Source organism: Primulina tabacum, chromosome 14 (genome assembly GCF_025594145.1).
Source record: "Primulina tabacum isolate GXHZ01 chromosome 14, ASM2559414v2, whole genome shotgun sequence".
Lineage (NCBI taxonomy): Eukaryota > Viridiplantae > Streptophyta > Magnoliopsida > Lamiales > Gesneriaceae > Primulina > Primulina tabacum.
The window spans coordinates 37,087,087-37,112,949 of NC_134563.1; the positions used below are offsets into that span (position 1 = coordinate 37,087,087).

At 37.9% G+C, this 25,863-nt stretch overlaps 4 protein-coding genes across 7 annotated transcripts; 2 read left to right on the forward strand and 2 right to left on the reverse strand.

Moving 5' to 3' along the window:
- Window positions 1–2,023: 2,023 nt before the first annotated feature.
- LOC142524113 (bZIP transcription factor TRAB1-like) lies at window positions 2,024–5,298 on the forward strand. 4 transcript variants are annotated; one of them, XM_075627873.1, is made up of 5 exons: window positions 2,024–2,153; window positions 2,573–3,760; window positions 4,087–4,158; window positions 4,274–4,303; window positions 4,960–5,298. In XM_075627873.1, the coding sequence occupies exons 2-5, from the start codon at window positions 2,690–2,692 to the stop codon at window positions 5,035–5,037; spliced, it is 1,251 nt and encodes a 416-aa protein (XP_075483988.1). In that variant the 5' UTR covers window positions 2,024–2,153; window positions 2,573–2,689; the 3' UTR covers window positions 5,038–5,298. The 4 variants fall into 4 exon arrangements, with proteins under 4 accessions (XP_075483988.1, XP_075483989.1, XP_075483990.1 ...); XM_075627874.1 differs by lacking the exon at window positions 2,024–2,153 and adding an exon at window positions 2,188–2,452; XM_075627875.1 differs by lacking the exon at window positions 2,024–2,153 and adding an exon at window positions 2,188–2,440 and having other exon boundaries at window positions 2,577–3,760.
- A 136-nt stretch (window positions 5,299–5,434) lies between these two features.
- LOC142524112 (THO complex subunit 5B) lies at window positions 5,435–10,643 on the reverse strand. The gene is made up of 8 exons (XM_075627871.1): window positions 10,358–10,643; window positions 9,657–9,947; window positions 8,680–9,016; window positions 7,771–8,108; window positions 7,430–7,689; window positions 6,479–7,082; window positions 6,262–6,396; window positions 5,435–5,998 (listed from the first exon to the last, which is right to left on the reverse strand). The coding sequence occupies exons 1-8, from the start codon at window positions 10,562–10,564 to the stop codon at window positions 5,732–5,734; spliced, it is 2,439 nt and encodes an 812-aa protein (XP_075483986.1). The 5' UTR covers window positions 10,565–10,643; the 3' UTR covers window positions 5,435–5,731.
- A 2,432-nt stretch (window positions 10,644–13,075) lies between these two features.
- On the forward strand, window positions 13,076–16,538 carry LOC142525366 (uncharacterized). Its single transcript, XM_075629640.1, has 7 exons — window positions 13,076–13,517; window positions 13,893–14,007; window positions 14,162–14,254; window positions 14,354–15,037; window positions 15,293–15,632; window positions 15,756–15,837; window positions 16,124–16,538. The coding sequence occupies exons 1-7, from the start codon at window positions 13,314–13,316 to the stop codon at window positions 16,328–16,330; spliced, it is 1,725 nt and encodes a 574-aa protein (XP_075485755.1). The 5' UTR covers window positions 13,076–13,313; the 3' UTR covers window positions 16,331–16,538.
- Window positions 16,539–21,875: 5,337 nt separating this feature from the next.
- LOC142524010 (uncharacterized) lies at window positions 21,876–25,311 on the reverse strand. Its single transcript, XM_075627738.1, has 4 exons — window positions 23,505–25,311; window positions 23,024–23,237; window positions 22,151–22,414; window positions 21,876–22,011 (listed from the first exon to the last, which is right to left on the reverse strand). The coding sequence occupies exons 1-4, from the start codon at window positions 25,309–25,311 to the stop codon at window positions 21,876–21,878; spliced, it is 2,421 nt and encodes an 806-aa protein (XP_075483853.1).
- Window positions 25,312–25,863: the final 552 nt, after the last annotated feature.

Here is a 25,863-nt window from a genome sequence, read left to right on the forward strand (position 1 = left end):
AAGTATTTCCTAGGCATGGAAGTGGCACGATCGAGTAAAGGAATATCAGTTTCTCGGCGGAAGTACACAGTGGATTTGCTCAGAGAAACGGGTATGCTGGATTGCAAACCAGTAGACATTCCCATTGAATCCAAACCTCAAGCTTCAAACTAGAACCACTGAGGCTACTGTAAATAAGGGAAGATATCAAAGACTCGTCGGCAAATTAATCTATCTGGCTCACACCAGACCCGACATCTCATTTGCGGTTAGTATGGTGAGTAGATTCATGAGCAACCCTTCCGAAACTCATATGGACGCTGTCACGAGAATTTTGAGGTATCTTAAAGCATCTCCAGGAACGGGACTACTGTTCAAGAAAACTACGAGCAGAGGGATTGACGTCTTCACTGATGCTGATTGGGCGGGATCTATCACAGATCGAAGGTCTACCTCAGGAATGTGTACTTACGTATGGGGAAACCTAGTCACTTGGAGAAGTAAGAAACAAACCGTCGTAGCTCGAAGTAGTGCAGAAGCCGAACTAAGATCCTATGCTAACGGAGTTTGCGAGGGAATATGGCTTCGACGTCTGCTCGAAGATCTCAGAACCACAGTAGATGGTCCCATAAAAATGCTATGTGATAATCAGGCATCTCTCAGTATGTCAAAAGATCCCGTACAGCATGACAGAACCAAACATATCGAAATTGATCGTCACTTCATAAACGAGAAGATCAATGCCAAAGTAATCTCCATGAACTATGTTCCTTCTCGACACCAAGTTGCGGACATTCTCACAAAACCCCTCCAACGATCAAGCTTCTTGGACTTATGCAGCAAGCTTGATTTATTGAATATTTACCATCAAGCTTGAGGGGGAGTGTAGAAAATCTATCCAGAAGCTAATCTATCCAGAAGCATCTCCAACGTGGAATTGATAGTCCTTTATGAGTAGAATTTGTTAGCTGAATTTGTGTAGTCAGTTGTTCTCTGAGCTTGTTTCTCGGATCTTCAGTTCTTGGTTTTGTGTTTGTTCCTTCTTTTGTGTGTTACTCCTGTATATATATAGGTGAATTATCAATAATATGGATAGAATTTTTTTCTCAAGCATTTCTTCATTATCGTTAATCACTTTTTCCAAAAACATATTTATGCCATCTTTTTACATTTGCCAACATATCATTACATATAATCCAACTTTTTTACCGATTCCTAAGATGCAAAACAAACATATTATTATGGTTTTGAAACAAATATATTTTGATAATATCTAGCTAATTCATATGCTACGTTAAAAACTATTTCTTATCCAAAATTTATTTATGAGTAGGTCTCTTGTGAGACGGTCTCACGAATCTTTATCTGTGAGACGGGTCAACCATATCGATATTCACAATAAAAAGTAATATTCTTAGCATAAAAAGTAAAATTTTTTATGGATAATCCAAATAAAAGATCCGTCTCACAAAATACGATCCGTGAGATCGTCTCACGTAAGTTTTTGCCTTTATTTATACGACAGAAACGTGGACGGTCGATTAATTCGCTTTCCCATTTCCCATTCTGCTAAGGTCGCATCAACCGCTCCTTATCATTTATCAACATCATTATTTTATTTGTCCATTCCACCTACCATGCCTGGCCGTCGTATGCATTCCCATTTTGTATTTGTAGTGAAAAACCAAACTTTACTATTTAAATTTTTTGTGTGTATTCTTGATTTTTTTTTTTTTTTTGGGAGTTGGACGAGGGAGTAATTTTATTGTAATTAGATCTCAAAACTCAAAATTTAAAATCTTGACTTAAGATAAAATACAAATCATCACCACATATATCATCAACTTGATTGTATTAATTTATCATTTCGACCGTTCTAGCAATAGGAATTAATGGCCAGTGGGACCATTCCTTCTAATATACGATTTTCTTATGTCACTATTTGTCGATTTGACCAACTTAATTCCTCTCTTTTTCTTGTAAAATTAATTGCACAAAATTAATATATTCCATAAGAGGAGATAATGATAAGCACATGTGGCCAACGCTATTGCCATTATTCTCCCATCCCCACTTCTTGCTTGAAAAGTCCGCAGGTAGCGTCACACTTGTCAGTACCCCATGGCAGTTTCTAGTAGGCCCTAAATTTAAAGAAAATACACAAAGAAAACCAGGTAAAAAATGTTTTTCCTTTTTTTGGAAAAAAGATAAAAAATCTATCTTGCCTTATCTTCTGTGTATTACTTTTTTCTTTTTTTCCTAATTAAGCCTTCTTCCATTGCCTAAATGAGTGAAATTTAAGTCAAAGATGAAACCTTTGTGCCCTTTTGCTTTTGGGGTATAATTATTCATGTGGGCTAACTAGCATTTGCTTCTTGTTTTTGGTTTCGATCTTGGTTTTCCTTTTTGGTGGGATTGGTGGGCTGCTTGGAGATACACATGCGCTTATATTTCCATGCACGTTAATGATGCTGTAATTTAATATTCATGTTTGAAGATTGATTCATGGCTGGCAGTGATTTTACGTGGTTTTCCATAATTTTCATCATCGCCAATAACCATTTACATGCATCTTAATTTGGTGTATATGCAGGAAGAATAGAGCTAACGAAAGGCTGATCTGGTATTGGTTCCAGTCATTCTTGGTGTTTGCTTAGGAATAAAGGAGTTTGAATTTGCTTACCACATATATTCGTATAGCTAGTTTGAAATGGAGACCGATTTGAACTTCAAGGATTTTGGAAACAGAAGGCCTGCGGAGGGAGACGGCGGCGAAGTGACGCCGTTTAGTTTCCCTTTATCGCGGCAGACCTCAGTATATTCATTGACTTTTGATGAGTTCCAAAACACAGTTGGGGGATTTGGGAAGGATTTTGGGTCGATGAACATGGATGAGTTTCTGAAAAACATATGGAGTGCGGAGGAAAATCAGAACATTGGATCCATAAATGGTGGTGGTGGCAGTGGGGGCGACCAAGAAGTAGGGGCTGGGGGTGGTTGTCTGCAGAGGCAGGGATCATTGACTATTCCTCGGACACTGAGCCTAAAGACGGTAGACGAGGTTTGGCAGGATATGCTGAAGGAGTGTGGCGGGGGGATAGAATCGAGTGGTGGTGGAGTTGGTGCTAGTGGGTCTCAGAGGGAGCCGACATTAGGGGAGATGACACTTGAGGATTTCTTGGCTAAAGCCGGGGTCGTTAGGGATGAGGATCATGTAACTGGAAGGCCTAATAATGATCCTTCGAATAATTGGGATTTCAGATTTGACAATCAGCAAGAAAATGGGAATGGAGATTTGAACACGATCAATGCTGGGATTGCGGAAAGCCGCAATCAGATTGCTAGACCTGCTAATTTACCATTGAATATAAATTTCGGGGGTCAGCAGGAGCCATTGCAATTGCAGCAGTTGCTTCATTCTCCCACGGTGGTGACAAGCAATGGTCAGTTGAGAAGTCCAGGTGCTATGGCCGGAATCCTGGGGATTACAAGTCCGAAAATAAACAATACAGGGACACAGAATACAGTTTTACAGGGTGGAGGATTGGGAATTCATGGTTTAGGAAATAATGGTGTTGGTTTTTCGGCAGGATCACCGGCAGTTTCATCAGACGACTTAAAGGGTAATGGTGCTATGTCGTCGTCCGTGTCGCCAACCCCGTACATGTTCAGCGGTTTACGGGGTAGGAAAATGGCCGCGGTGGAGAAGGTTCTCGAAAGGAGGCAAAGGAGAATGATCAAGAATAGAGAATCCGCGGCAAGATCACGGGCTCGGAAGCAGGTAAGAAGTTTAAACATTTGGATGCCAATGTATTCTAGATTTTATGCTTTTGACATAATTTCACGTTGACACATAGTTCCTACTACTCGAGCTTGATCAAGTAGTAAATAATATTGAATCAAAATAAAGACATGACCCGACCTAAAGTATACCATAAGAACTCAAACGTGAAATTTACGAACTCGAACAATGGGTTGAAATAGCTCAAGAGGCAGCTTCAATCCATATTGAAGCTTTTGACATGGTTTTGCTTCAGTATTTTACTAGTAAGTCTTATGTATAGCATAGTCTTCGTTAACTCATTATAAGAATGGATACTTGGAAAGGCATACACGAGGGAACTGGAAGAAGAAGTGGCGAAACTGAAGGAGGAAAACCAAGAACTGCAGAAGAAACAGGTAAACAAATTAATGATTATGCACTGATCACTCTAGCTACTTTATTACATATGTTTCACTGATAATGTTCATTCTTGTATATTGATACATTTTTTTTTGGATTTGTGCTCCACAGGCAGGAATGAAGGCAATGCAGAAGAGTCTGGTATTCATCATCCATCTTTTAATCCTAGTACCATACATTATTCTACACAAGTACTATGATTCACGATAACTTGGTGCGTATCTTGAGTAAAATATAGGGAAAATTATCAAAACTCCGCTCCACAAAATCTCATATAAGCAAAACAATTAAATCAGTGTTATGTTAAAAATCTGTTTAAATGACTTTTCGTACCGATGAACATATCATGTCAATATAAATTTCTTCCTAAATCATAATTATAGATTAATTAGTCTGAAAATTTAGAATTTTGATTAAAAACATTCATTTTGATTGAAAATAGGTGAAATTAATTTTTCTAATAAAAAGAATGTAAAAGTTAAGATATAATATACATGACAAATTTAGTTAGAACAAAACAGTTTACCCTAAAATCTAATATGTGGCGCCTACATCAAAATCTAGTTATATCAAATCAACCTTGGGTTAGAATAAAGTACCACCTTAATTATTCTTAAACTTTCAGCGAATTGTTTGGCAATTTAATTTTTTGTATCAATGATACTACATAAGTTTTGTTTTCTGTCTGAAATGATTATCTAATAGTGAATACACGCCGCCGTAGTAGCGGCATAGAGAGAATTTCAACCGAAATGTTGCCATTATTTCTTTTTTCACGTCTCGTTTTATGTCAATAGATTCGAGAGATGACAAACCAGCAGATGAATGGGGCTAAGAGGCCATGCTTGCGAAGGACGAATACAGGTCCATGGTAGACGATGCTGCTGCATCAACGACTATAATGTGATATAGGTCGACAAAAATAGCCTATAGGAAAATGTCGCAGCCGTAGATAAAAGGAACTGGACAAAAAGTACTCCATTTTGCGACGATACGTCTCTCAATGTACATCTTGTTACAACGATCACAAAGGTGACGTCGCTATGTCTTCACTTATACATGGAACGTGTATATTTATTCGGTTTTACGGTACCTATGAACGTGCTGGAAATGAAAGTTTTATATTTTATCTTGTATTCCGTTGACGAGGCCAAGTTCAATTGACATTAAGGGAGTCTGCAAGGGAAGATTTCAGAGATTGTGAGAGTGACTCAAGAACCACTTATAGTGAATACTCCGTCCCGGGCTTAAACTAGCCTCTACAGAAAGATGATAATAATTAGAGTTTGAAAGTTATGGTAAATATAGTAATTTCTATTGTAACATGTTGAAATTTGATATGAATACTGAAGACAAGATCTGGAAATTCCGTGAGCTTAATTTTGATCTATTCAACATCAGACAACCTCTAGGACAAAAACTGAGCAACGCATATAACAAAGACAAGGGCCGTGAGCATCAGTTGATAATTTAACTCATTATGCTGTGAGCAGATATTTGAGGGAGAGAGCATCCATTTCTTGTCCGAGTTCAAACCTTGTACGAGCTCGATAAGTTCTGATTTGTATTCTAATAAGGATAGCCAGGAGTGCAAATGTGGTCCTTCCAAGAAATCATTTTCCTTCGATCTCTGCCTCTAAAGGATCGAGAGATAAGCCTGCCAATCACAGGCTTGCATAAACCAACATCAATCACTGAAGTACAAGTTCTCTTCTCAGGAGATGCATGCTCATCATCTAAGAAGAAATCAAACATCATCGCCAGGCAAAGCACTTGGTGACCTAACACTGAATTTTCCTGATCGAAAGGTATCGTCTTTATCATGTGAACATTGACCTGAAAAGGATAGATGGACAATTTGAGTTAGCAGTACTCACAGTGCAAAATGTATTAAAAAACAAAAAAACCAACGCACGATGTCAAAAATATCAGACAGAACACAAGCAACTATTGGAGCATTGGGCCAGCGGAAGGCAATCACTTATAAGAGATTTCTCAACTAAATAACTCAGGCCAGTACATTTGTTCATTCTGGAGATTTTCCGGGGTTGTAAAACTTAACAACTGTTTCATCGATTAATCAGGTGCAGTATTCTCACCTCTGCCTCCATTGCACGAAGTTCATTGGACCACTTGGAATCCTTACCCTTCGAATCATTTTCACCATGAGATGAACCGTGTATACTAAGTTCAAAATGGGGCGGCCTAAGAGGATACTCCGCACTTATCTTTATCTGAAAACAAAATAAATTAAAGCAAGACAGAAATGAAATCAGTGGAAAACACAAACGACAGCAAAGGAACAATAGATTTAACCTTGGCTTCTAATTTCATGTTCTCGCTACTATTATCCGATCCTCTCATTAGTACAAGACTATATTCTTGGACCCCACAGTCAGCCCATGAATTCTCGACCATTCCTAGTCCTCCCAATGGTGATGCATCGTCAGACACCTCCTCTACTTGTACTGGCTCATCCAGTTCAATTTCAGATTCCACCATGAGATCGATATCCTCCTCATACTTCTTAAAACTATGTGACTTTCCTTTACTTATTGGAGATACGATACTCTTTGAAATGAAGCTCAGCTTTCTGGAATGCTCAACTTCATTTCCTTTCGATGGAGTCAGTTTAACATTATTAACACCAGTAGCAACTGGAAGCAAAGATGGAAGTTCCCCATCCTCTGTTGTGGTCTCCATCTCTTCTCTGGACAAAGCAGATTTGCTGTATTCGTCAAAACTCGCAGGACGCTCTCCTTGCCGGACATCAGTTACAGGCAAAGATGTATTACTATCACATGCAAAAGCCAAGGATAACCAGCCATGCAAGTTGCAGCGTGGGGTGTGCGAGGTCCATGGAACATTTTCACAGGTTAGAGTTGGCCAATCACGCTTCATTAGTGAACCAAGTAACTCCCTGTAAGTCAACCAAGATTTCCGGCTTCAAACAAACATTAAGCAAGCCATTATACAGGAGAGCAGAACTATTCAAGTTACCAAGGATACAAATCAAAGTGAGAATCAAAGACAAGATATCTCCAAAAGAAACTTTGTAGGGGAAACGCAAGGATACAGAAGGAAAGTCAAATTGAAATTCAGAAGAGACGAAAAATAGCTATATATGCTATCATATTAAAACAGATTCCAACACTTCAAATGGTTCAGAGATCACAATCAGGTTCAACCTTTTCTTTTCATAGCCCTACAGCATCTATCATTTTTAATGGTGCATTGCTACAATAAACATTCTGGGCAACGACTCACTCAAGAGCCAGCTGAGCCTTTTTTCGAGCACGAATCCTTTGCACAACTGTCTCAACCCTATTCTGCTGACGGTACAATGACAGACCCGATAAAATGGAAGAGTGCTTAGCAGTTTCCTTATTTGGATCTTCAGAAACTGAAACCAGTGGAGACACCTCTGGCAAAAAATCAATGCCTGCCAAATGCTGAGCCCATTTATATGGTCGTAAAGCTCTGCTTACATCAAAGGAACAAGAATCTCCAATGCAGAGCTTGGCTGACTGCAAACATTGAAAGCAATCACTTTAATGCTAATGAAGCATACATTAGTTCATCACTGATGCACAATCTCATAATCAAACCTGCTGAGGGAGCTCAAGACCAGTGTCATCAGGAAACAAGTTACACAATATACTATTTGGAGGAACTTCGTCAGAATCCTCCACTCCTACACACACAACGTTCAACTTTATCAAATATTCAAACTTCAAGGTGATAAGTTTTGCCAAGTTTGAATTGGAAGCCTCATCATCATGTATGTGCAGGGAAATTTTCAGAGGATGACTCTGATATATTCCAGACTGGTCAAGATTTTCCCTGCCTGGAACCTTCTTTGGTCGCTTTCTCCTCCTTTGACCATCATCATCTTCATCAGGCATGTCATCTTCTAACTTGGAATTCTCTGAGTTCGTAGATGTAGCTGACAATTAATATATGAGATAATATTTATCAGATTCACTCGAAGAGCTATACTCCAAGAAATACAAAAGTAGATAAAAATAAAAACAAGTTGAAACAACAATCAAGTACTTGTCCAATCAAACGAACTAATGGTATTTAGGAAATTCAACAGAAGGCAAAAAACAAGCTTAAACAAATTCAGCACAATTTTTGAAATCTTGTTTACTAGCTAAGCACCATAAAGGAAACTCCTCTATCCATTACAAGATAGAGCATTGGCTTGAAAAAAAAAAGATTCCAGCATAAAAAACTAACATCGAGAAGTTATTTTCTGTCATAATTCACAGAAAGAAAAATTTCATTTTCAAGTTATCCAGTCGACTTCCTACAAAAGTCACCAGCATTCCATTCCTTGCTATAAGAATTTTCATCCCTGCTTAATAGAGAATATTTTTACACGTCTAAGCACATACAAATCAATTCCCCAACAATTGCAACAACGAACATCATGTCTCATACATAGAATTGGCGAGGTGCATAAAACTATGTAACGTTACCCGACGACTTTAAAGATTAGTAGGCATAGTTACCAGTGTCCTTGTTTGCTAGCTGACGGGCAAAAGCCAAAGCATCCTTAATATTTCCAGTAATCTCCAGTTCAATATTCTCTCCAAAGGCTTCCTTTTGAGCAAATAATTGAGAATAGGTCACATATAAAGGAGGTGGAAGCAGTTCTGCTAATTGCTGCTGCTTTAGTTTCTTGGTGTGCAGAACACCTAACTGATGCTGCACAGGCAAGGATGCTTTCTTCAGAGCTTTGAGGTGTGAAGGGAGACTTGATAAGAATTTTTTCCTGTTAGCAATTGTCTCTTGAAGAGCTTTCTTTTGTTGTTCCAATTTGTCATGTAGCTTACATAATTCTTTACGCTGACAAGTAAATACATTAATGTGTCAATGCTCAACAGTGCTATTTAATGCATTGAGTATCAAATGCACAACCCAACAGAGACAAAGAAGGAGAGGGGGAATGGTGGAGAGAAGAAGAGTAGAAATCAACAATCAGCATCACAATTCAAAGGTGTCTTTTGAACTCAGACCATTTTATACATGGTTAGTGAGTGTTTCTACTACACCATCCAGCATGAAAGCTAAATAAAATAACCTTTTAGGCATCCAGACTCCAGAGCACTTCACACTTCAATATTTTGTGGCATGTTTAATACAAAAGTCAACAACTTCATATGCCGTTTTGTTTTTCCGCAGAAACAATTGATTCATAACTAGAACTCTTGAAATTTTCTATACCGCTAAAATATTACATAAAAGTAAAGAATGAACCATCCAATTTGTAGTGCATACGCTAGTAGATACGAAAATCTTCTACACAGAAAATCACATTCTTCACAACTCACATTAATAAGAAAAGCAGCAGACCAATCATAATTCGGATAAAGGAAAAAAAAATTCAAGCTCATTCAGAAAAGTGATAGAAATAAAATAAAGGGCGCAGTGCGTATAGAAGTAAATGAGTAAAAAAGACAAAAAAAAATCGTACTAAAAGGTTTACCTGGAATTGCTCATAGTTGAGCCTTTTGAGCATCAAGTCATGGTTGCTATCAGTTGATAATACTGGGCTTTTTATCTCCTCTGTAGCATCAGAGAAAAACTCTTCCTCAGGTACAAGATCAATGTCAGGGTACTTAGTCTTGAAATCTTTGCAAGCTTTTATCGCTTTGACGTAGTGATTTTTCTCGTACATCAAGTTGTGGAGCTGCAAGGTTGTGAAGTCCACCGGGGTCTTAGCACGCTCTGTTTCGGCTTTAATCCGATCTTCTTCAAGCAAGATGGACCTGTTGGCCTGTTTCCGGAACATTGTACACCATGTTAGCTCTACCTAACAATAAACTGTTCACAGCAAACTTCCCCAACATGGGACATCCAGAATAATCTGGAACTGAATTAACGGCGCTCGAGTCGAGCAGATCTATACATATGAGTGAAGATGACGACTTGGAGAATAATAATGAACTAGCAGTTAAAAAAATGGTGAGATCCAAGGTTATCCAATTCCAACTTGCTAATTGCTATCTACATTCTTCCATCGCAATGTGACATTCTGGTCGGGAAAGCCCCGTAATTAGCAATTTCCCATTCATTTCGTTAAACACGAACAGAGCCCTAGTCATGAGAAAACACTTGAAGCCTCGAATCTATGAGAACAGAAGTAAGTGTCCTCAACGCGATCAAAAGAAATATGACATGTAATACCTGACGAAGGGAGACGAAATTGAGGAGAACTTGCGTGACGAGTTCACGGAGATTGGATTGGGGAGTAGCTTCTTTCTTGATGGCCAACATTTTGGCTACGATATCCTCGATCGAAGTCTTGCCCCGCTGCAACACATCGTATAGCGCAGCCATATCTACGTTACGCTCCGGCAGTATTTCGCCAGGCTCAGCCATCGTCTCCTCCATTTTCCAAATCACTAACCAGCTTCGTTCAACTTGTCTGGCGACGCAAAGACCCCTGTTTTTGTTAAAAATAATAAAACAGGTTTTAGGTTTTCGTAAATTTTTTTTTTTGGAACGGAAAAATATATATAAAATGCCGTAAATTTAAAAACAACAAAAAAGTTTGCTGTTCTCTAATAATGTTTAATTAGTATAAAAAAACATTTAAAAACTATCTCGATATTTTTAAATTTAATGTAATATAGGATATTTTACATGAAAAGTACCTACCATGAGAATATATTATACCAAAAGAAAATATATTATATTCTAACTAAAATATATTTAATTTTTATTTAAGACGTATTATATCTTGTTTTGTGAAATCAGTTAAGTTAACTCATACTTAAATTAAAAAATAATATTTTAAGTTTAAAATTATATTTTTTCATGAATTGAATTATATTACAGATTTGTTTCATAAATTTTATACATAAATTGTCTTATATTAGTTTTGGCAAAAACTTGTGTGACACGGTCTCACGATCGTATTTTGTGAGACGAATCTCTTATTTGGGTCATTCATGAAAAAGTATAGTAAAATTTTTACTTTTTATTGTAAATATTAGTAGAATTCATCTATTTTACAGATAAATATTCGTGAGACCATCTCACAAGATACCTACTCGTTAGTTTTTGTTTGTTTGTGTGCTTTGGTGTTTTCTACTATATGCTTGTTATATAATCTTGTTGTCTGTCACCCGTTCGAATTTGACATAATCGAGTGTATGTATAAGAATCACAGTGATTTAGATCGAATCCAAGTTCGGCCCGTTTAAAAAGAAGTCAGCCCAATAAATCCTACATATTAACAACCTATGCTGGGCCTATGGGTTTTGGGCTATAATTGGTTGGAAAGGACTGATTGGGCTATTACAAAATTTTGAGTTAATTAATTTCAAGATCATAACCCCATTATGTGCTGTTGGAAATGGATTTATTCCACATTTAATAAATTCTACTGTTATTTGTCATTTTCATCGTTGGCGAGTAAAATTTGTTTTCTCAATTTTATTAAACAACGATGTATCAGAAAATTTTTCTGTACGATTTGTTTCCTTTCTACACTTTGCCTCTTTTCGAAAACTGTTTCTATTCACCAAGAAATTATTTAATTAAATATGTTTAAAGTACATTTATGGTATTTACGTGCTTTCAACAAAAACATTATTTAGCGACTCATTCTAAGATAAATTTGAAGGCAAAATTTATATAAAGGAAGCCAAAATATTGGACTCCATAAATTAACATTTATATGGGTTATCATATAATACTTGTTTAGTTACATATTGCATTAATGTAATATTTGGCACCATGTGATGCCTTTTGTATCGTCTTGAATAAAAATGCCAACATCGGATGCTTTCACATTGACGGTAGGAATTCAACTTTATGTTTGTTTCTACTCTTACATAAATAAATAATGTTCTTTTTAACTTTAAAGATATTGCAAATGGCAGAAACGTGATGTTCATTAATTTGCTCTTCCAGACAAGTTAATATTGGATAAAGGGTGAATAGTGAATAAAAAGACGTGAGAACTGTCCCATATTGAGAAATATATCAAATAAAATCTTCTTTATTAGTTCTAAGTTTGAGTCCAAGAGATACCAGAAGTTTTTAGAAGGGAGAAGACGCTGATATGCTGGATCTCGATGAAACACGCGCGCAGCCGGCCGACCCGGTGCGGTGTGATCTCTTGAAACCATTTATGACCAATATAATCTATGAAGCCATCTCTTAGGTTTTAAAGCGTGGAAAAAATACAAGAATGGATTCAAAAGCATGGAATCAATGCAGTAAGTTGGCATAAATTTATGTGAGACGGTCTCACGGGTCGTATTTTGTGAGACGGATATCTTATTTTGGTCATTAATGAAAAATATTACTTTTTATTTTGAATATCAGCAGGGTTGACCCGTCTACAGATAAAGATTCGTGAAACCATCTCATAAGAGTCCTACTAAAATTTGCGTTGGAGACCATCTTGTTTAATGGGATTCTAAAGTATTTTATTTTATCTCTCTTAATCATCCCAACCCATTTGCCATAACATAGAACATAGAAGAGCACAACATTTTGACTTATGAGGACATTAGATGATTGAATATATTTATACTTTTTACATCTCAATTATTTAGGGTTCATTTTTTTCGATTGTCATAAATATATAATTCAGTTTTTATATTTATTAGAATCTTTTTAAATTTTTACGAACATATCTCTATTAAATTAATTTTGAAAAATCTATGAATACATTTTTAATAAATTAAGTGAAAACAAAATAAATTGTTCGATGATTTTTTAATCTACATGAAAAACAAATAAGTCCTAGAGGAATTTTAATTATTTTTTTTTTATGTTTTGCATGGACTTGGAATCGCGCCTGTGACAGTTTCCAAACAGGGTGCAGGGATAATTATTCCTATTTAATTCAACAATTTTATTTATTTCCAAATATCACTTTTCCGCAATCTATGCCAAAGAATCCTCCACAATGCAGTCACACTTTTCCCAGCCACGCCCCATGAAAAATAGATCAAGACCCAATCAAAACTTTTGTTTACAGACAATCATGATTTGATGGAGACAACACGGGCCTTCCTTTTATCCCATCAAACTCGAAAACAACATCGTCTTTATCGTTAATCCATGAGCTAAAAAGCAGGTGACAAAGACACGATTTTTGTATTAACATGGATTATTTGCAGACATGGCCTTTTCCTTGAGAATGCCAGGAACAGGTATTCAAGAATCGGGATCGGGCTTCAGGGCCCGACATGTGAGCCCGAATTCTCTCATTTATAATGCCGAATCAAACTTCAGCCTCTTCTCGTCAGCTTCTGGTAGTGTGGAGCGCTGCTCTTTTACATCTGATGCGCCTGATCAAGATTCTCTCGCTTCTGAGGTTTCTCAAGTAATGCTGATCTTTTTCTCCAGTTCTCGTTATATTTTCTTTGCCCCCTTGCATTTTAAGAAATATATGTACTTGTTCAATGTACTTGACACTGGTAAAATTGCATTATGTTTAGATCCTCGATATGTACTTTGTTTGCCTTCCTTTCATGCACACATGTTCAATAAATAAAATTGGTTTTGTCGTTCCCAATTGGTCAACATTTGAAAAGTGAGAATGCTGTCGAGACGTAAACGTGAAACAGAAAACTCGCTGGTTGTAGTTGGTGTAAATGGTTAAAGAATCTATGAACTGGAATTCTAGACGCGGGTTTTGAATTTTAGCATTTGAGTTCAATCAATGAACTGGAAAGTTGAAATCTTTGATTTGAAACAGCATTTGACAGGGCATGAACTGGCTGAGGATTTGAGTGGTCCAGATCTAGATCCAAAAAAGCCGAAACTAGTATACAATAATAATGTTAACCTCAGTAGGAAAGGAAAGACTAAAGGTACTGTTTTCCCTTTGTGCTTGAATTTGGACGCTAGATTAGCTGGCTTTTGACCATATACTGATGTATTTTGAATGGTAACAAGATTTGGTACGAAATTCAACCATGGAGCGGAATACTTACTTTGTTTTGTTCAAATATGATGTGTACTTAGTTCAAATATTAGATAGCAGTGAGGCAGAGACTACAGAGGATGAAAATCTGGCTATAGTGTCCGCAAGAAATTCGTTCTCTCGAGCCCTTAAAGGTATCACAATCAATGCATTATAATTCCTCGTGTAAATAAAAAATGCATCTTTTATGTTCATTAATTTAGTGCTTTTTCATGGTGGGTTAATTTGATTAGAATGTCAAGACAGAAGGTTGAGATCTGAAGGGTTATTGAACAAATCATATCGCAGAACTGCTTCTCTGGATCTCAACATTTCCGTGAGTAATTCTGCAAACTCCTCTTCGCCACGGGTTGGTGTGATGAAAAAACAGTTTGCTGCAACTCGAAGGACCAGCGCATTCCCGAGTCCTGGCACACCTAATTACCGGCACCCAAGTATGAGGATTCAGAAAGGATGGAGTTCTGAACGGATTCCATCTCATACCAATGCGAATAAGAGGACTGTAAATAATGCATTGTTTTCTTACAGTAATGGAAGGACCTTGCCTTCAAAATGGGAAGATGCAGAAAGGTGGATTTTTAGTCCTGTATCTGGCGATGGTTCTATAAGGGCTTCAACTCATCAGCCACGGAGACGTCCCAGATCAAAGAGTGGGCCACTTGGGCCTCCAGGTGTTGCTTACTATCAGATGTTTTCTCCCGCTGCACCTATGCCTGCAGGAGGGAATACAGCGAAGCTAATTGCAAACTCGCCATTTTCGGCCGGAGTGTTGGCTGCGGATGGCTTGTGGATTCGAAATGCTGGTTCTGATGGTAATGCGAACTTTCTTATAGGGACGGAGCCTTGTATGGCAAGGTCCGTTAGCATACACGGATGTTCAGAAATGATAAACCAATCATCATTGCCCAGACTCCAAGGTATAAAATTGATTTCTCGGTTATTTTGTGCTACTCTAAGGCAAACCTTTTCCTTGTATCATATGCCATCGGATGTACTTAAACGCATTCTGGTTATACATAAATACATTTGAAATTCATATTGCAAAAGATATATTGTATAAACCAACCTTGTTTTCTCTATCGATCCTCTCGTCTTCTAGGTGGTATTTGATTGATTATCACTTTATCTATTGCTATATATCCATGTAAATGGGAAGTGTAATGGTTTTGAAGATTCGTCCAACAATATATCACGCGATATTTCGAGGCGGGACATGGCCACTCAAATGAGTCCAGAGAGTAGTATCCACTCCTCATCCGAGAGGAGATCATCCTTCTCTCTTGCAACTCCTATGTTACCCCTTGCAGAATTTGAAAGTACGCATGCCTCCAAACCAGAGATCAGGGATGTGCCGGTTGATGAACCAGTCACCATGACAAGGTGGTCCAAAAAGAATAGGAGTAAGAATTCTAAGAGGGGCGGTGGCTATATAAATGACTGGAAAAGAAAAGCTGTAAACATTGGCTCTGCTACTTGGGAAGTTTCGATTGAGACATCTATGAGTATTTCGACGTAATCTTATTCAACTCTTTCCTTTTCTTTTGCTCGTCACAATTACAAGTATGCATATAAATATATCTATCATAGCAAAGGGTGCTCAGTGCATATGCAATTTATTGTTGCTACCACTTTCAGGATTCAGAGGGAAGAAGCCAGAATTACTGCATGGGAGAATTTGCAAAAAGCAAAAGCTGAAGCTGCTATAAGGAAACTAGAGGTAATTTCAAGCTTTCCCTCACTCGTTAGCTGTCATAAAGCTCAATTTGCAGCTTCATTTGTGTTAACTACAAATTTTCACTTGATTTTCGTTGGCTGACAAGAAAAAAAACTTTAAGCGCATAGTATCCAGTCATTCTTGTGAGAAGTTTAAAATAGAAACCAACGTAGATTTTTTCCCCAATTCACATCACTTAAGCACATGAACTACTGGGAATGTAAAATGATGACCATTATGCTTTACATCAACATAGACATCAATGAATTAACTTTTGAACATGGTTTAGATGAAGTTGGAGAAGAAGAGGTCATCTTCTACGGACAAAATTATGAACAAACTGAGATCAGCACAGAAGAAGGCTCAGAATATGAGAAGCTTGGCGATCACGAACCAGTCTCATCAGGTTGAAAGGCCCTCTGTCAAGGCATTATCATTTCGAAGAACTCGTCAAATAGGTTCATTAAGTGGTTGCTTTACTTGTCATGCATTTTAGATCCTTTCGATAATATTGGGGCCATGATAATTTTCACAACGCGCTAAACATTTGTTACCGAGGTTTTACTTGTAATCGTTGTGGTTGTATGTCTTATTGTAAGTATATATTGTCTCAGACATTTATCAAGAAGTGACTAAGAGATCCATTCACATGCAGTTTATGTTGTTCGGGATCCAGGCTGGTGTGAGTTTGCCTTGTATTCTATATTTGAATGCTTAGCGAGGCCCCAAAAAAAGTAGTTTTAAATATGCTTTCAGTACTTGACATTTAGATTGTATTAATAATTATCAACTTCCACAGAAATTGTTTAGTTGTTTATAATGAATAAACAAAAATGACCTCCTTTTTTCAATATATATATTATAGATGTAATTCCCAAGTGTTCTTTATAATTCAATTCAAAATGTTTTCAAATGTCGAGCATAAGAGACTAATATTCTCGTGCTATTGTGGGATAATGGTAGCTTATGGTGAATGTGTTACGGATTGGGCTCATGCCGCGCAAGCAACACTTCAGTATCGAACTCCGTATGATTTTTAATTAATTAAAATGATTGACTCAAGTTGTTATTAAAATCGACTAATCCGTTCCAGAGCTTTTTGGCCTTTTCCAAAATATTTGTGCAATGTTCAATTATGCGAAGTTCAAGGACTTGCTTTGTATCAAATCAAGGAATACACCATATTTTTTCCTCCCAATAAATTAAAATGGATAGAGAAAATACATACCAAAAAATGTGCATCGCTCATATTTGAAGCTCAAAAGATTTGAATATGTTGTACAATAGAAGTTACATATCTCCATAATTGTATGATATTGTTCACTTTGGTTTAAGCTCTCAAAAATTTATTTTTATACTTTACTCAAAATATTTCATACCAATGTATCGTCATATCTTATTAACCATCGATCTTCCTCGTATATTTCACTTTGTTTGAATTCTCGATGGAACACATAACTAGACTGAAACAATTTGGTAGACCAAAGGATATAAGACGTATCAATACAATGTTGCGCGAAAGCCATGCAATAAAATTGAACTTGTGTATTATTCGACACATTTCAGAAACAGCATGTGGACAAGGTTTCTAAATATCGATTCCGATTCAGACCACCTAGAACAAAGGACAAAGGATGAAGAATTTAGTGCTCACGAGATATTAATTTAATGTCTTTTTCTTTAGTACAAGACGCCCCACTAAAATTTCAAATCAACCATAAAGTTATATATAACATCAATGTTATTTCATTCATTTTCATACGTCCATTAAATTATTTTCTGTAAAATAATTAAATATATACACAATAAAATCAATCAAGACTGTACTGGACACATTTGAGACATGAGCACTGCATAAATATATTTATTTGTAGATATATGTAAGGTGTGTGTATATTTTAGGGGTAAAAAACCGTCAACATGGGCCACTTGCATGTGTTTTTAGAACACTTTTAGTGTCCCTCTTTTCCTCCAGATATTACAAAGATATTAGATAGAATAAAATGCATTTTTAGACCAAGACATAATATAATATGTATATCTTTCTTTTAAATACTAAATACATCTAATATCTGATATTTTAAATATGGAAATGGTTATATAAAGCTCTTGTGACAAACAAAATATAATTCCGAAAGAAACTTTATATTCCTAAAGACCACACATTTTTTTAAAATAAAAATATCATATATATACACATATATAATAATAACTAAAACTATCCTTTGGGATGGAAAAAAAAGAAGCAAGTTTATGTTATTATACATACAAAAGATTCATTGTACATTGGAGAAAAAAGTCTATGCTTAATTAACAGTTGACAGGGCGGCATTCCCATCACAAGATGCTGGGGATTCATTGAATTTCCCACATGGGATTTCCCCTTGAAGTGAAATGCTTTCTTCTGAATATCTTTTTATATAAATAAATAAATAAATAAATAAATATATATATAGTTGTTCAATGTTCCAAGATTTTTATTGGATTGCATCGAGATTTTATTTTATTTTATTTGTGTTGGATGAAAGGAATAAATGGCTTTTAATAAAGCATGATTCGTAAGACACGAACACCACCAAATTTCATCCTGCTTTATGAAACAACCAACCCTTTGGCGAGAAATTCCTTTTAAATCTTGCATAGTTTATTTCATAATAATTGCTAGATTTTTATTAACAATAGGATGCGAATGAAATAATATATACATACATACATACATATATATATATATATATATATATATATAATTAAGATTCAGCCAGCTAATTAAGATTGAAGTGTACATATACACATATATGTATATAAATAACATATAACATATAACATATAACGTATGTATGTCAGTGTGTGTAAACATATATAGGCTACAATACAGTGAAACCACGTATTTGTGTGAATAGGGTTCTAAGTTCATTAATAATTGTAACATGATCCAGTTATGATTTATGAATCGCATTAGTTGTTACAATATGCATGATAAAAATATCCCGTAAAGCCACTTGGACGCCAAACCTGCGAGTGGTGTATGAAATATTAGTTGATTACTACACATCTTTATTTCATTCGACTTTTGATATATATTGATTTATCATTCTTATATGATATATCATTTATTATCTCATCCAACGAATCAAACTATATGCACATTTGACATTAATGGAGTATCCTTATTGCAAGCAAAGTAATGACAAGCTAGCGAAGTTGTAAATTAAATTCTATCCGTAGTTCTTTAGAAGTTAAGATTTATACATTCATAATTCGATATTGTGAAAGTTCGATAATGAAGTGATGTTTTTGCCCAGAAACTGACGTTTGATCTAGACATTGTACATTGTGTATAGTTCAAAATGGACCTACAAGTTACTTGTTTAAGGAGCAAGTGTGCCATTCAAATCCCTACCAAGTGCAACATTAATGGTCCCTATTCTGCTTGTTTTAATGCATATTCATCTTCATCAATTTTGTGTTTCATAATCGAAAACCCCATCTCCAATGAAACAAATGATATGTTGCATACTTATCGTGTACATTTATGTGAACTCTGTTGATGTGACACTCACTTATTGGATGTACAATTTTGATATGTTTCATCATATCCAATAGATGATCTACACCTCAACGATGCTCACATAAGTTACACGTACAACACATCAATATATATATATATATATATATATATATATATATATATATATATATATATATATATATATTGTCACGCCCCGAAACTCGGGATTTGACACCGGCGTCGTTTAACAATCACACAATTGAAAACAACCAGCCTCGTAGCATAGTATAAACTGAAAGCCAGTTTATTAATCATAATTTCTCAAAAACCAATGTCTTTACGACTGAAATAACTAATGCGGAAGCGTCTTACATGAAATTAAAAACAACGAAATTCGAAATAATGCTAACATGACTAACACTAAATCTCGAAGAATCACCATCCCCAGAATTGTTCTGATTCCTTCTCTTCGATTTCCTTCTCGGATTTCTCTGGGACAGGTTGTAAGGGGGGTGCGTATTTTGCGAAATACTCAGCAAGTGGGGGATATTGAAAACAACATAAACATTTTTTATAATATTTTCGAAACATACATATAAATACAGCATGCTTTTCATAATCGTAACATCATAATCATATCATAATAACACTGCGATTTTTCACCTTTCATGGTTTACTGATATCAGTCCCTAAGTTTTGATCCTCTAAGGGGGCGAGGCCATAAAACAGTTCTATCCCACTGTTAAGGGCCATATGTTGGAATTCCACCCATTTTCAGGGAATTCTCACAGTGTCAACGTATAAACGTAACCAGATTTAAAAAAAAACGTAGACGGTGTTCGACCGGATTTTTCTTTAAAGAGAAAACACATAACCGAAAATTTAAGAATTTAAAATTTGCCCACTTACCTTAAATTCTTGAAAAAAAACGTGAAAAAGGCTAGGGTTCTTCGAAATTCCTACTTCACTGGCTGGACGGCGGCAGGGCTTCGCTGTGCTCGAAAATTCCTAAGGAGACTAGAGGGAGAATTTCGAAATTTGTGTGAGAATTTATGTGTGATTTTTGAGCTTATAGGGTCCTCCTATTTATAGGGGTTGGCTGCTATCGTGATCAAGAGTTATAGTTGCATTTGAACTCTGAATCAAATCTTCATCTAAAATCATGATCTATCTGTGATATTGTTCGAAATTTAAATCTTTTATCCCCCTCTCAACTTCGAAATTTGCAAATATAAACACTGTTTAATTCGAATTCTAGGGATTTTATTATCTCTTGCTTGATCTTTTATCCCGGTATCTCAATATCAACTCAAATCTTAGACATTTATATGCGAATGTTCGAAATTCCTTAATAAATCCTTAGATTGATAACCCAAAAATATCTTATATTCTGAATGATTTAAATATTAATATCCAAGATTACACCATCAAATTATTAATCTAATATTATTCTGATGAGATCACGATATTCAAAATCCCGGGTTTTACATCCCTCCCTCCTTATGGAAAGTTTCGTCCTCGAAACTTGGGTTGGCTTGGTCTATGAAGAGGTAAGGGTATTGGCCCCTCATCATTTCTTCTAGCTCCCACGTGGCTTCTCTTTCCGTGTGGTTAGACCATTGCACCTTGACGTAGGGGATGATACGTCGCCTTAGTACTTGGTCCTTGGTGTCCACAATTCTAATGGGAACTTCTTCATACTTCAGCTCTTCTCCCAAGTTACTTTCGATCATGAGTGGTTCTGCTTCCAACACGTGGCTTGGGTCCGAGATGTATTTCCGTAGTTGGGACACGTGGAAAACGTTGTGAATTCTAGACATGCTTGGTGGCAGGGCCAATCTGTATGCTAGTGTGCCCACCTTTTCCAAAATCTCAAAGGGTCCTACATAACGGGGGTTTAGCTTCTCAGCTTTACTGAATCGGACAACTCCTTTCATAGGCGACAGTTTTACGTAGGCCTTCTCAGCAACGTTGAATTCCACTGGCCTTCTTTTCAGATCTGCCCAACTCTTTTGTCGATATTGAGCTGCCTTGAGTTTCTCTCGGACTACTGTAACCTTGTCTATTGTTATCTGTACGAGCTCGGGTCCTACTATTGCCTTTTCTCCCACTTCATCCCAATACAAGGGTGATCGGCATTTTCTTCCATACAGAGCTTCGTGTGGAGCCATCCCAATACTGCTGTGATAGCTGTTATTATAAGCTAACTCGATCAATGGTAGATGATTGCTCCAATTGCTACTGAATTCTAGGGCGCAGGCTCGCAGCATGTCTTCCAGGGTTTGAATTGTTCTCTCGGTTTGGCCATCGGTTTGTGGGTGATAGGCCGTACTAAGAGTCACTTTAGTTCCCATGGCCCCCTGAAAGCTCTTCCAAAAACGTGAGACGAACCTTGGGTCTCTGTCAGACAGGATGCTCACTGGTACTCCATGAAGTCGTACAATATTGTCCATATACATTGTAGCCAACTTGTCCAGATTATAGTTCATACGGACGGGTAGGAAGTGTGCAGATTTTGTAAGTCTATCTACAATTACCCATATTCCATCTTGAGCTTGCCTCGACTTTGGTAACCCCACCACAAAGTCCATGGAGATATGTTCTCACTTCCACTCAGGTATCTCCAACGGTTGCAATAATCCTCCGGGTCGCTGGTGCTCTGCTTTGACCTGTTGACACACTTGGCATTTAGAGACAAATTCTGCCACGTCTCTTTTCATTCCATTCCACCAAAAAATCATCTTAAGGTCCCTGTACATTTTTGTACTCCCTGGATGGACTGAAAATTTGGACTTGTGTGCTTCTGACAGTATTTCTTGGCGAAGGTTATCGCTGTCTGGTACACACAGTCGTCCTTTCATCCACATGACTCTTTTGTCATCAATTTGTAGATCTTGAGACTTCCCGCTTTCGACTTGTCCCTTAAGTTTCTTTAGCTCAGGGTCTCGATCCTTGTTTAACTTGACGGTCTCTTGCAGACATGGTCTCGCGGAGAGTGAGGCCAGAGTAATCTTGCTCTCATTTTTCCGACTCAGAGCATCGGCCACCTTGTTCGCTTTACCCGGATGGTAACTGATAGTCAGGTCATAATCCTTCAGCAGTTCGATCCACCGCCTTTGCCTCATGTTCAGTTCTTTTTGTGTGAACAGATACTTGAGACTCTGGTGATCTGTGAAAATTTCACACTTAGCACCGTAGAGATAGTGCCTCCAAATTTTTAAGGCAAAGACAACTGCTGCTAGCTCCAGATCATGCGTAGGGTAGTTCTGCTCGTGCGGTTTCAACTGCCTTGATGCGTAGGCTATTATTCTTCCCTCTTGCATGAGTACGCATCCCAAATCTTCCTTAGATGCGTCGCTGTAGATGGTGAATTCCTTATCTTCAGTGGGTAAGATTAGTACTGGCGTGGATGCGAGCTTTTCTTTTAATATCTGAAAACTTTTCTCGCAACCTTCGTCCCAGATGAACTTGGAATTGTTCTGAGTGAGTCTAGTCAGTGGTATGGCGATTGAGGAAAAACCTTCGACAAACTTTCTGTAATACCCTGCCAGTCCAAGAAAGCTCCTGATGTCTGTGGCGTTCTTAGGCTTTGGCCACTCTGTAATTGCCTCGACTTTCTTGGGATCCACTGATACTCCTGCTTCAGAGATTACGCGTCCTAAAAAGGATACACTCTTTAACCAGAACTCACATTTCTTAAACTTAGCATAGAGTTCCTTCTCTCTCAAAGTCTGAAGTGCAATGCGGAGATGCTCTTCGTGATCTTTCTCGTTTGAGGAATAGACGAGGATGTCGTCAATAAATACCACTATGAACTGATCCAGGAATGGTTTGAACACTCTATTCATTAGGTCCATGAAGGCTGCAGGCGCGTTGGTCAACCCAAACGGCATCACTGTGAACTCATAATGCCCATATCTTGTCCGAAAGGCTGTTTTGGGGATATCTTCCGCCCCGACCTTCAGTTGTTGGTATCCTATCCTTAGATCCAGTTTAGAAAATACTGCGGCTCCCTTAAGCTGATCAATTAGGTCGTCAATCCTCGGGAGGGGGTACTTGTTCTTGATGGTGATCTTGTTCAGTTCTCTATAGTCGATGCACAATCTCATACTCTCATCTTTCTTCTTCACGAAGAGTACTGGTGCTCCCCATGGTGACATACTGGGTCGCACTTGCTTTTTGTCCAGCAATTCTTGGAGTTGTTCCTTTAACTCCTTGAGTTCAGCTAACGCCATCCTGTAAGGCGCTTTCGAAATTGGTGCTGCACCAGGAACTAGATTAATTTCGAACTCAACTTCGCGGTCCGGGACTATCCCTGGGAGTTCTTCTGGAAAAACATCCGGGAATTCACATACTACTGGGATGTCTTCTATCTTCAGTTCGACTTCTCCTTGTACTTCGCTGATCGTGGCCAGGTAGATATCTTCTCCGGATTTCATGGCCTTCCATGCTTGGGAAGCGGAGAGAAGTGATTTCCGTTCCTTGGATTTACCATGATACACGATCTCTTCCTGATTTGGGGTTCGGAGCTTAACTCTTTTCCTTTTACAGTCCACTATTGCATTGTTTCTGGCTAACCAATCCATTCCTAGAATGATGTCGAAGTCGGCCATAACTAATTGTATCAAGTCTGCACTGAAAGTCTGATTACCGATACTGATTAAACAGTTCTTGTGAATCTCGTGAGTTTCGATGGCCTTATTTGTAGGTGTGGCTATTCGAAAAGGTTCAGCTAATAATTCGGGCTTAAGTCCTAGTTTCTTAGCCAATCTCTTAGATACAAAAGAATGTGTAGCATCACAATCAAATAACGCATAAGCATGCACTTTTTGAATTAGGATGGTACCTGACACGACTTCATTGACGTCGTCGGCCTCTTCTTGAGTCATAGCAAAGACCCTGACGTTAGGCTTGCTTTCCTTTGGCTTGTTGGGGTTAGCTACTGAATTTGGCCCAGTTCCCTTATTGGACTCGGAGGCTTGGTTGGCGGCAGTAGGGCATTCGGCAATTCGGTGCCCCGCTTTTCCACATCCGAAGCATACACCACTATTTCTTCGGCATTCTCCCAGGTGTCGCAAGTGACAAGTTGGGCAAGGCTTAATATCCTGGTAGCTTGAGGCAGGCGAAGGCCCTTTAGATGGTCCACCAGACTGGTTAGGCTTCTCGAAAGTCTGATTGCTACGTGAGGACTGACTATTCATGGGCCTTTTGTTCTTATTTTCCTTCTCCCTGCTCTGGATGTCAGTTTCAGCTCGGATAGCTGCTCCCATTAGGTCTGAAAAATTCGCGGGTTGGTAGACTGCTAGAGCTGATTGGATCCTGCTGTTCAATCCCTTTTTAAAACGGTGCAATTTCAAAACTTCGTCCGCCATGATTGCCGAAGCATAATATCCAAGGGCATTAAACTGAGAGGTGTATTCCACAACCGACATATCCGGAGTTTGAGTGAAGTTTTCAAACTCACTCACTTTCTGCAGTCTGACCTTGGCTGGATAATACTGTTTCAGAAAGGCTTCTCGAAATCGCTGCCAAGTCATTGGTCTTGCAGCTGTCATGGCTGGCGAGATTGCTTCCCACCATTTTCCTGCTTTATCTTCCAGGAACGGCACAGTCACGTCCACTTTCAGTGCCTCGGGAACTTCCAATAGTCGCAGCTGCGTCTCTACACTTTTCAGCCAGCTCTGGCTAACTTCAGGGTCTGCAGCTCCACTGAAGGTTGGACACCTGTTCTTGCGAAGCGATTCATAGTGGAACCTAATTCCATTAGGTGGTAGTGGTGGCTGATTGGCATTCTGGTTTTCCAATCCTTGCAGTGTTGTCGCCACAATGGTGGCTATGGCCATAAGATCAGCTTGGCTTAAGCTGACTGCAGGCGGGGATCCATTCCCTTGCTCGTTCTCCCTTCCGCCTTCACGGTTGGCATTAGCGTAACGCGGGTTGCGGTTTTGTCTTGGGGGTCTGCCGGCCATTTCCTACAGATTTGCAAGTTCTAATAATTTGTTGTACGAGTAGAGTTCATACAATAGATTGTGCTGAAATAAATTGAAATCAATGAACCAAATAGAACAAATTTTTATTGATTTCTAAAAGAAAGAACATGACCAATCTAAAGGAAATAAAAGTCGTACTGAATAGCAACAACGAAAAAGTAAAATAAAACTCCTAGAACAAAAATCACTAAGACATCCTAGTCTAATCCTCTATCTCTCCATCCCCAATGGCTGCTATCGGCTCCTCAATCTCTATAGGCTCTTCCTCTTCCGACTCCTCCTCCGGCTCTCCTTCCTGAAGTAGCTCTACCATATGAGTGAGCTGAGCATTCTCTGTATTAAGGCTGGGCCACTTGTGTCTTCCACCCCTGAACAGTCTGCCTCTGCCTCGTCCAACATATCAATGGTAAGCCGGTGGCGCATTTCGTAATCCTTCTTATTCTGCTTGATCTTTTTCTTCAATACCTCACCCATGTTGAGTCAGATGCTGGTTCACCCTTGCAATGCTGCTTATAGCCTCACTTAAATTCT